General features: G+C 39.3%; 1 protein-coding gene across 4 annotated transcripts in view; it reads right to left on the reverse strand.

Moving 5' to 3' along the window:
- The window catches only part of DMD (dystrophin), a 2,430,848-nt gene that overhangs the window by 654,901 nt on the left and 1,763,469 nt on the right, over positions 1-12,478 (reverse strand). For all 4 annotated transcript variants that reach the window (XM_045298663.1, XM_045298661.1, XM_045298660.1 and 1 more), the window contains one exon: positions 2,527-2,738. In XM_045298663.1, coding sequence (XP_045154598.1) covers positions 2,527-2,738 — 212 coding nt within the window. The remainder of the gene's footprint in view (positions 1-2,526; positions 2,739-12,478) is intronic.

The raw sequence follows: 12,478 nt of genomic DNA on the forward strand, positions 1-12,478 counted from the left end.
TCCTGTGTGCTCTGGTCAGATATATCCTTCTCCCGAAGCTGCAGATTCAGTGCCATCCTTTGAGATACATTCTTCTCAGGGGAGGGGCAGGCATTCACTTAGTATTTGGGGCTGGGACCAGCCCCCTAGACCTCTCCACTGATTCACAACCTCTGTCCATTATGGTAACTGTAAGTTCGAAACAACTAGGTGGCAATTAAAGGGAGAGGGATAATTTTTAAAAAGGGCTATTAAACTGTTCTTGCCATCACTTTAAGATTCTCTTATTTTTTAAGAGTATTTCTCATTTTCCATTTTGCAGAGACCTCTTGCATTCATCAAATCTAGAATAATGCACCTCTCATTTTCCCTCCTCATTTAACTCAAGGATCCAGCCCAATTCCTTTTCCCTATGATTGCCATCAGTTCACGCCATTTGTCACTGGTCTCCCTTACTGGCTAGCTGCATACTAGCCCAGATTCATTGAGAAGGAAAAGAGGAGCAGAACATGCAGAGTGCCTTAGAAATAAGACCAAAGCCTATTAAAAAGAAAATATAAGAAAACAAATATATGGGTTCTAAATTCACTTAGACTAGGAATTAAGAAAGCGATAATTTGAAAATTCTAATTCACCTACCACCATCCATCAGAGACATTCTTAGTAGTAACATGCATCTTGTGAAAGATCTTTATCCACCTAGATGTTACCTCCAATAGAAATAATGATCTTACAGCCATTGAGTTGATTCTGACTCACAGTGAATCTATAGGATAAAGAATGGCTCCAAAGGGTGCCCAAGACTGTGTGCCTTAGAAGTACTGATAGGACTGTAAAATCAGGTTTTGTTTTATAACATTTTTGCCATATCATATATTGACAGTGGCTCAAGTCGTTTCAAAAGGTTCACTAAACTTATTTATTTTCCTAGAAATTAAGCTGGGAACAAATTCTAGCTTATGAAACATGGGTGGAAGTGATGGATGTATGTACAACATTTCTATGCCTGGTCACAACACTGACCATTCTCTCTCTGCCTTTTTGTGGTCACCTTTACTCCCTACTACCAAGTCCATTCTGACTCATGGTGACCCTACAGGACAGAGTAGAACTGCCCCTGTGGGTTTCCGAGGAGGTCCCTCTTTATTGGAGAAGAAAGCCTCACCTTTCTCTGCGGAGCAGCAGGTCATTTGCAACTGCTGACCTTATGGTTAGCAGCTCAAAGCATAACAACTACTTGCCCCAGGCGCCTGTGGTCACCTTAGCCATATAGCTAATCACAAAAACCTTCTTCTCCAAGCCACCATTGGAAACAGAGCCCCTAATAAAGACTTGTCAACCACAGCGGAACTGCAGAATAATCAAGAAATCAACCTGTATTGTTGTTGAGGTATTGATATTTTAGGGTTTATTTGTTACCATAGTTTGGCATAGTCTAACATGACAGTTGAGAAATGGAAGCTACTTGGCCCAAGAAAAATTACACAAGTTTCTTCTTAGATGGTAAAACCAATAATTTGTTAAGCAAAATGTGTTCTCTTCTTGGAAAAATGATGAGATTGTCTAATCCTGTAAAGAATCAAAGTCTTGGCAATCCACAGGCACAGTTCTACTCCGGCCTATAGGGTCACCATGCATACCATGAAACAAAACAAAGCCCAGCACACAAACCTTCTATAGGGCTTTGCTTCATGACTTGATCAACAAATTCCCACCCTCTTTCTTCTCCACTTAAGATCTCTACAAGGTAAATATCATCTAGCATCTATGACCTTTCCAGAGTGACCCCAAAATGCTGAGCAGCTGGGAGAGCTGCTATTTGATTTTGAGCTGCTCACAGCAAAGTCAGCAGTTCAAATCCACCAGCTGCTCCAGAAGATGAAGATGAGGCTGTGTGTTCTCAGAAAATTTTACAGTCTCACAAACTTTAAGGAACAATTCTATTCCCTCATGGTTAGGGTTGCTGTCAATTAGAAGGAGCCCCAGTGTTGTAGTGAGATAGGGTTTGGGTGGCTAACTGAAAGGTCGGCAATTGGAAACCACCAGCCACTCTCCCTGACACTGATGAGACTTTCTACACTCTTCAAGACTTAGAGCTTTGGAAACAAACAGGGGCGGTTCTCCTTTGTCCTATGGACTATTCGGTGGAATCAACTTGATAGCGGTGAGGTTTTGGGGAGATTGATGAATTGGACTTGACTCAACGGCTGTGGGCTTTTGGGTTAGCTGATTCCATGCAACTGTGTGAATGTATATCAAATTCAAAGTGACTTCAAAGGATGGCGCAATGTGAAAACTAACCGACTAAATCTCAATTAATAGTGATTTTAAGATTGATATTAGCCATCCACTTTCTTCTTATCGCTTTTACTGAAAAGACCTATCATTCGTTTCAGCTTAAGCAGAATTTACCTTTAATAAATTTATGCTCAACAGCATTGCATTTCAATGCAGGGTAAGATTGCATTGATTGAAAATATGATGGTATTGATTGCAAAATTTATTTTCTTTCCTTTGCAGGTTTAAAAACATATATTTCATACTAACCTTGGTTTCTGTGATTTTCATTGGGATCACATCCATTGTGTAGGGACCCTCCTGCCACGACTCACACTTGACTCTGGCCTGGCCCACGACTTGCTCAGCTTCTTCCTTGGCTTCCAGCCACTGTGTTGAATCCTTTAGCATTTCATTCAGTTGCTGTCTCCGACTCTGAAGGTGTTCCTGTACTTCATCCCACTGATTCTGGATTCTTTCAACTGGGAAATGATATGAAAAATGAATATTTATTAATGTAAAATATATAGAAATCAAAAATACATTCATTACCTCTCACATGTTATCCTGCTCATTTAAAAAAAATCACTTTTGGTTGCTAGGGTGATGGACAATGGGTGTCCTTAGTTTTTTCAGACAGTAGGCATGTGGTTTTAAATTACCTTCCTAAAGCAGACCTAGAACATTAATATGATATCTAAAAATGTATCTCTGTTCATTCTGAATTCCCAGAGACAAAATTAAATTACCTTTTAGCATATCTCATCTACTCTTGCTCTCCCCATGTCAGTGCCCAACAGCCTGACTCACAACTGAAAGTCATTGCCTGAGGACTTTCTGTGGTCAATCAGGTAACTGCTTTACCATCTGACTGCAAGTCTAGAAGACCCAAGGCAAGCCATTGAGAGCCATCTTTTGCCCCCTCAGAGCTTCCTCTAACCAAAGTCTGGTGGGAGTGGGCTATGAGTACTTGAGCACCATTGAACCTAGGGAAGATAACGCTGAGGCATTATCTATGATTTTACAAGTATTCGCAAAGTTTCCTCAGTGGAAGAGGGCTCTAGTAGCCCAAAGTAGTGGTTCCCTTGATGATAAACCTTTATTGGCTGTCTTTCCCTCCCTGTCTGACTTCTCCACTCTTTTGCTGATGTTTCTTTCACTTGCCCAATCAACTACATGCATTCAACACCTCTTTTCCCCCTAGAGCTTCTGCAAGGACCCAAGAAGCTTCTTCCAGCTACATTCTGTAAGCAAGAATGGCTAACACTGAGGTTATTTTAGGTAATCATTGTGAGTCTCAGAGGGCTGCTTTATAGATTCTGCTCTGAATGATTTATTTTTGAACATAGGTAGGAAACAGAGCAACCGTCCTTTTGTCTGAACAATTTCTTTAAGCTGGTTTTGTGGAAGAAAAATAATGTCAGAGGAAACAAGTAATAAAATCACCATCTTCTTCATCCCTGGAACGAGAAACTTGACAGACATTTCTGGATTTTCCCTTAAGTCTCTCCCAACACCATATGTAGTCAGTTGCAAAAATCTTTCATATACAATTTCCTCCTTGCCATGGCAAAGTTCTGTCATTTTTTAATCTACACATCTGCAATAGCCCCTAATAGTCACCTTATATCCAGTCTCTGTTTTCCAAGGTAACTTCAGTACTGGAGACAGTAATAATGAACATAAATCTTTTCACCCACTCCCTTTTGTTAAAGCCTTTGCCTCCACACTGTCTTCTGGAATCTCTTAGCATGACAAAGCTGTTCTGCTGTGATGTGACCTGGTTTATCTGAGAGGTTTATTGAACAAATTATAACACAAGCAGGGCGAAGGAAAACCACTAAAGTCAATGCAAGGACCAGGGCTTTGTAGCAGTTGGAGTTATTATTAAAACTAGGCCCACGGGATGAAGGGTGACAAGAAACAGAGACTCCTGAGGAGGAATCACCTTGAGAAGAGCAGGAACCTTTTGTCATGGTACACAGTCAGCCTGAGGCTACCTCACAGGGAGGGAAGGAGGAGAATCACCATGATGATCACATTCTCGCCCTTCTCTTCTGTAGCCTACTAGGGGTCCCCAGTGGCTAAACCAACTGGAAGCCAGAGGGCATGGGAGCCCAATGATAGTCCAGAGCTGAGCAAAGAAGGATAAAGGTTGGCTGTGGATGGACAAACAAAATACACACAACACAGAACTTTACACTGTGCTTCTTATGCCACAGTACAAGTTCAATTCTTCTTTTCACTTACTTTGCTGTTACCTCCATAAATTTATGAAAAGTTAGGAGTTCAAGAGCACTTGAAATATTTTATAAATAAGCACCAGAATGAGATAGACCCTATATGTCTAATAATTATGATATGAAGTCAAGAATTCTGTCCCCAAGAGAGGTAAAGCAAAATAAGTGGTGTTAGTTATAGTCTACTGTGTGTGTTTTCTTTTAAAACAGTTTAATTGGCACACAAGCCACATATTAGACTGCTGTTTTTAATGGGTTTCTTTCTGTTGGGGTGCTTGCTATGCATGGAAACATCAGTCAACATATTATATTCCAACTTCGGTTAACATGCCAACTTCTGTTTAAATGTCAGTTCCTCCCTCTAATTTTTCAGTACCATTGCTTTGTGTATTTTTCTGTTGTTGTGCCCCACCGAGTAATGGAGGATTTAATGTAAAAGGAAATTTGTTGACTAGTCTTCTGTTTAAATTTTAATTTTAAAGTGATAGTGCATGTGCTATCATAAAAAAAGTTGTTTAAGGTAGAAATACAAGTGCCTTCCAGCATTCTGAAATATTTTTTCACAGACCATACAAATAACTGACTTTCAAATTTGAAACCAATTCTCAAGCAATAACAGCACGCCCTTTTAGTGTGCATGCTCACTATCTTCTTTCTTGGCTTATTATAGGCTATGTGAAGGAACCTTGGGGGCACTCTTGGGGAGTCCTGGTGGCATAGGGTTCATGTGTTACAACCTGGCTGCAAACCACAAGGTGAGCTGTTCTAAATCATCAGTGGCTTCAAGGAAGAAAGATCAAGCTTTCTCCTCCCGTAAGGATTTAGTCTGGGAAACACACAGGACAGTGCACCTTTGTCCTCTGGAGTTGCTTTGCCTTGGAATCCACTTGCATGCAGTGGGCTTTGGGAGTTATATCAAGGAGCCCTGATGACACTGTGGGGTGAACCCCAGGCTGCTCACTTCAAGCTGCTCCATGGGCGAAAGTTTAGAGTCTCACAATCCCTGGATAACACTGCTATGAATCAAAGTCCACTCGATGGCACTGGAGTTGTGTGCGCTTGCAAATAAGAAAATTGATGTTTTCTGAAGATGGTTTTATTCCAATCTGCTTTCATCTTAATCAGCCTTAACCAATGACATTTTACTTTGCTAGTAAAGTTTCAAGAATTCCTAGTATTTTTGACATTTATGGCTAATTGTTTGCACTTCGGCCAATGATTACTTTGTACATTCTAGATAGTTCATCTCATTAGGGTAGATAGTCTATATTTTACAAAGGTCATAATCGTTGAGAAGAAACAGCTCTTCCTGATATATGGTTCCAAAAACTCAAACCAAATTCACTGCCATCGAGTCAAACCTATTCCTAAAGACCCTGTAGGGCCAACTGCCCCTTGTGAATTTTCAAGACTAACTCTTTATGGGTGCAGAAAGACCTAGCTTTCTCCTAAGAAGCAGTTTGTAGTTTCAAACTGCTGACCTTGCGATAGATATTGTAACCACTACACCAACAGATGCTGTAATTGTTCAATCTCAAGAATGGAAGGTTTTCAGCCAAAGGAGTCATAGGTATGCAGTAAAGCACAACAAAATGGTTGGTTTGGTTATGTTCCACTAAAGGGATACTTTTTTCCTTCTTGATCTTAAACTGTATACTATTATCACATAAGACACACCTATATGAGACTCCTTCAATAAGCCACCAACATGTTCATGCATTAGTACTTCTACCTACCTATCCACTCATCTAGCCAGCCAGTCACCATTTTATTTAGTTTCTATTAGATACCAGCTTTTTTTGCTAAACAATGTGTAAACAAAGCAGTCTAAAACAGACCCTCGGGCTTTTAGTTTAGTTGTTTGTTATAGAATGGCATTGCTCAATCTCTTCCCAGGAATACAGGATGCATCATTGGAGGGAAAATATGATGAGTTCCATCTTAGGCCAATTCCGCAGGACCTTTTGAGCACCAGTCACATAAAACCCAGAACCAAACTCGCTGCCATCAAGTCAGTGCTTACTTCTAGTGGCCTCCTGTAAGCTGCTGAGACTAAGTGTTTATGGGAATAGAAAGGCCAGTCCTTCTCCTGCGGAGCTACTGATGGTTTCAAACTGCCAACCATGGGGATCACAGTCCAATGCGCACCGGTAATCACCATACCACTAGGGCTCCCTACCAGCCACATAGGAATAGCATTTTATATAGTTGAACTGAAGGATCTACAGCATAAGTTCCCAAATTTATTTGACCTAATGCTCTGCCCACCCCCAAATTATTCAGTGCCACTGACAATTAAAACCTTTTTGTGTTATAGGCTATATAACAGGTTATATAACCTGTTTGTGATATACCCTGTATCCAGGATAAAGTATAGGTATCTGCTTTCTTACCCCCAACCTTCCTGTACCACCCAGGGGGCAGTATCATCTAAGCTGGAAAACACTGGAAATGCTGACTGTTTTGAGAAAGAGAGAAAGAGACTGGGGATTATACTTTATCAGGTGAAAGAAACTGAAGCCATGTATGTGAACACATTCTCATTGGGTTGGTACATATAAACTAAGTGAAGCAGAGGATTGAGGATAAAGCCTTAGAAAATCCAACATAAAGAAAGAAAGGGAAAAATAATTATGAATATCTAAGTGATGCAAACCGTTTGTGCTGGAAGGCTAACCTAAAGGTTGTCAGTCCAAATCCACCTAGTAGTAGTGTGGAAGAAAGGCTTGGTGGTTTACTACCATTAATAATACAGCTAAGGGAACTCTATGGAGTAGTTACGCTCTGGGAATACATGGTTTCAGCATGAGTTGGAGTCATCTTAATGACAAAGGGTTGTTTTGTTTACAGAGTAAGAAGGAATATCAGAATAGAGTACTTTCATAGAAGCAAGAACAAGATGGAATTCAAGAGTGATTAACACTTAAATACCACAGATATCACAAGAGACAATTTAAGTTTAAAATCAGAGGAAATAACATTTATATGAATATATACTTTGTTCCAAATACCATTTCAACTCTTTCATGACAGAATTCTTTTCTGCCTTGAGTGTTTCGTTGAAACCATGTGTTTTCAGTTATGGATGGAATTTTGAGTAAAATGGGGGAGAACTGGTAATATGGGTTTTGTATAATTAGTGAGAGACATGTATCCCAGTGAGTTTCAGGTGCTGGGGTTGATAAGATGATGCCTGTATCTTCATATTCACACAATTAGGTTGGTATTGCTAGGTACCATTGAATCCATTCCAACCCAAAGCGACTCTGTGCATGTTGCTCACAATTGCTTGAGCCCAGGTTTGCAGCCACTGTGTCATTGAGGGCAGCAGACACTAAAAGTAGACAGTAGGCCAGAGAGGCAGCAAATGTAGATGGGCATTATATATCCTGTGTGTTATGAAAGGGCTCAGCTCTTTACCTGTATTCATTCCTTAAATTATCACAATAATATTATGAATCAGCTATACTTGCCATTGTTGCTATTACTGTTGTCATTACTTTCATTTTACACATGAGTAAATCTAGTTATATTAAATAGGCCCTAGGTCATAGAGATGGGGAAATGGTAGAGCCAAGACTTAGACCAAAAAAGGCGGACGCCCCAAATCCCATCTCAATGTGTCCATTCACTTTGGCCACATGAAATTCCCTGAAGAACATAAAAAACATTATTTTAGTGGAGCAGTGGCAATTTTATTGTAAGGGATCAACAAACGAATGGCTCTGAATTAGAAATAGCAAACAGTGGACCACTCATCTATAATTTTTATAAGAATGCAGCTAAAGATTAGCATGAGTTCAAAGGAAGTTTATTCAAAATGGGGAAGACTTGAGTATGAATACAGGTAATAGGGAGCCTAAAGGAAGAAGGTAATGCCAGATGAAGGAAGTCCATGAGAAAGTGGACACAGTGAACATTCTTTACTGCCCTTCCCTACATTTATGTAGCCTCTGTGTGATAGATGGCACCAGCCCCAGCTCTATGAATAAGCCTGATGGCTTCAGTCCATTCTCCTGCCCTTAGCACGGTTCCAAGTGAAACCATGAGAGCTAAGAAAACAACTCTACCAGTTCTTGTTTGCATTCAACCACTAACCTAAAGGTTGGTAATTTGAACCCATACAGTGGCACCACCAAAGGACGGACTGTTGATCTGTTTCCATAAAGATTATAGCCAAGAAATCCCAGTGAAGGAGATGGACTCTAGAACACAGAATTAACTTGACAACAACAGATTGGGTTTAGGTTTTGCTTGGTTACACCCTGTTTGAAAATACATTCTATGCTTTCTCCCTTTTAGTAGATCTTTGGTAACTTACCACCCTCCCAAATGCCATCGTTACACAAAGACCTCTTTCTGCTCTCCTATGGGCAATCTTTTCTTTCCTCCCGAGTACTTCCATAGCACTCTTAATTTTTCAAACTACTGTGTATAACTATAACTTACAATGGACACAACTATAACCTATAATGGACACTTGAAGAGTGAGTGAGGATCGAATGTGTACAAGATGCTGGTGGTGCCCCACTTATATTTTCTTGGCACTCACTACTCTAGTATATGCCAGTAGGTTCTACTTGGTTACAAATCCTTGTGAACTTACCTGAGGGCTTTCTCTTAGCCTGGCCTGTGTACAAGCCAGAAGTTCGGGGATAGGAATACACCCAATGTCAGTCAATGGCTGGTGAGAGTCAGAGCAAAAAACCCCTGACTCCTTGCCCTCTCGAATTACCTAACAAGTAGGTAACATGTTTTTCCACTGTCGCGCAGAGTTCTGTCATCAAGATCCAACTCCAGTTGCCCACAGCAAGAACCTTTTCAATCACTGGGTAAATTATTGGTTTCTTTCCCTATCTTACTTTTCCAATGCCCTTCTGATACTTCTCGGAATCATTGTCATCTTCCGAATAAAACCACTTTCACTGAAATTGTTTCAAGATCTTTTTCGGAGGGAACCTAATCTGAGATCGTACACTATTTATATATATATAAAAAAATCCTTAATGCACAGCCCAGTGCTTAATGCTTGATATACATTCAATGTTAAGTGAATTGTATATGTAGATGATTTAAATTATTCATTATTCTCTTAAATAATGATGTAAAATGCTACTTTCAAAGTTAAGCCTTGCCTAGAACCTTGACTCTCTCTCCGTAAAAAATAATCATTGTCCCCCTATTACATTTCAACTTGAGACAATTTGAACACAAACTCAAGTCTTTCACATTTTCCCTACATGTTCCTGCTCTTGATCTCTAATCAAGGTAAACAAATATGCTCTGGGCTTCCTCTATTTCATATTTCCAGCAGTTTCAGCAATAATTTTTGTAAAAAAAAGACCCTCCAACGTGATGGCTTATTAGTAGAATACAGTTATGTGGTATTAAGTCCATGAATTAAAAGGTGCATATATAAAGAGAATCCTGTGAACCCCAATAAATCAGTGATCCCTCTGTGTGCAACACTTTTAAACAAATTATAGGTCAGAGAGAATCTGTTGACACATCTTTGGTGTCAGTCTTTTAATCAAATTTTAGGATAAGGTCAAAAATATCCTTGCATATACTGGATAAGAAGAATTTTATGGGTATTTATAATTTTTGAACATACTTGACTCCAGACGATGACAATCACAAAACTATTTTAATGTTATTAATTTTAAGTGCTATTAGATGAATACTGGAAAGATAGTCAGCAGATGTACGGACTCTTGTGAAATAACCGACCATATGTGAAAATCAATTGTGCATAGCAAAAACAAGAGAGAAATTATTTCTTTTACAAAATTATTCACCGTAAGATTTTTCTACATAGTAAAGTCATCAAGTATATTCAAACTATTGTTGTTTGATTTGTAATTCCATTCCCAGGTATATATCCCATGCAAATGCATACTTTGGTTCACCTGAAGACATGGACTGGAATGTTGATAGCAAGCCCATTCTGTATTGCCTCACTTAGAAACAGCTCAGATTCCCATCTACTATAAAAAATATCTAAATTTATCCTGATATATATTCCTATAATCCAACACTGTACAGCAATATGAATGAGTGACCTACAACTACATGCCACAAGATGAATGACTCATAGAAGGATGATGTAAAGGGAAAAACAACAACAACAAAATAGCAACAAACTAGTTTATGTTCTTTAATTCCATTTTGCCATGAGTTGGAATGGACTCAATGCCAACTAACAAAAACATATTAAGCACAAAAACAGCAAAAGGAAAGGACAGATTTAGAAGTGAGGTCAGTGGGAGGAGTTGTGTCATGAAGTGACTTAAAGGAGACTTCTGAGGTTCTGTTTCTTGATTTGACTGCAGTTTACATGGATGCATGCAGCCTGTGAAAATTCACCATCTTAGACGTTATAACATATACCCTTTTCTGTGTGCATACTGCACTTCAGTGTTAAAAATATGTAAAATAATTTGACATGCAGAATGTGCTCTTCATACAACTTTGGGCAATTTGTCATTTTCAAAAAGTCTGCAGCCTGTGAAGTATGCATCACTTCGGCTGCTAGAAATGATGGTGTGGTTTTGTGAAGGACAACATACAAATGAGGCCTTTGATACATGCAATGAAGAACGTTGCAGAAATACACACTGGGCAATGATCCAAATTAGACTTCCAGAAACATCTCCACCAACAGACCAATCATGCAGATACTCAGCCATTTAATGAAAGAAACAAGAGTGCAGTCAATTTATAAAATGATCGTAACAATAAACCCTGAAGAAATGTATCCAAAAGAAAAAAGAAGTTTCATGTGTATTCATTTGTATCAAGGAATGAAAGCAAAAAATGAAAACTTAAAAGCAAAAAAGGGAAGTTCGAAACTTGGATCTGGACCCCCGTGTTAGCTGGAAATCATTTAGTCCTCAAGGTTGTTCACAATTGGGCAACAATTCAAAATACAGACTTCCCCACTGTTAAAACACTTCACCCGGGAGACTGATAGACCAAAGGTGTGTTAGAATAATGGATTTGGTCACGAGAGCCCATACTGTTAGATTTACATATATACCAGATTCATCTGACATACAAAAGTGAAATACTACTACACTATATGCACATAAACCCAGACAAGCTGTGCATGTTGGTAATTGAAGAGCTACCCTAATGTAAGTGCTTCTTCTCACAGAGGTCCGTCACAGAACGTTTCTCAACTGATTTGTGCAGCAAGTAGATGCTGGATAATAACTGGAAATGAATAACCAATCCTAAGATTCAGGATGACAGACTGGGACTCAGCGTGTGTCCTGCTTTACCGATCTCCAGAAGTGTCAAATCGGAAACTCGGCAATCATGTCGAGAACCACAATATTGCAGAGAAAGAAACAGTTCCGTTGATTTGAGTACTAAGCACTTTCTCACTTCGAGTTTTTAAACTAGCTATGTTTGATTATCAATATACATTTTTGACTGACATAAATTCTGACAACATCTCTCCTAGGAAAGAATATTATTTACGAAAGAGAGAAAGAAAGGATTGTCGTTTTGAATATGTTTTGGTACAGAACAAAGAACAGCCCTTGGCGAATTTCTGTACTGAAGGTATAGTACGAGACTGTGAAGATAGTGTGACTGAGTTTTAGAAAGCAATCTGGACCAGTCGTTGTTGTTCTTAGGTGCCCGAAAGTGGGTTCCAACTTATAGTGATCCCATGCACGACAGAACGAAATACTGACAAGGCTTGTGCCATTCTCACAATTCTTGTCATGTTTGAGCCCATTCTTGCAACCACTGTGTCAATCCTTCTTATTGAGAGACTTAATTTTTTTTGGGTGGGGGGTGATCCTCTGCTTCACCACATCTTTGAGAAATAGTCCTTCCCAATAACATGCCCAACATACATGAGTTGCAGCCTAACCAGCCTTCCTGCCAAGAAACATTCTGGATGTACTTCTTTGCAAACAAATTTGTTTATTCTTCTAGCATTCCATGGTATATTCCATAGTCTTTACCAT

Source organism: Echinops telfairi, unplaced genomic scaffold (assembly GCF_000313985.2).
Source record: "Echinops telfairi isolate 266 unplaced genomic scaffold, ASM31398v2 ScPeMD7_7436;HRSCAF=8474, whole genome shotgun sequence".
Lineage (NCBI taxonomy): Eukaryota > Metazoa > Chordata > Mammalia > Afrosoricida > Tenrecidae > Echinops > Echinops telfairi.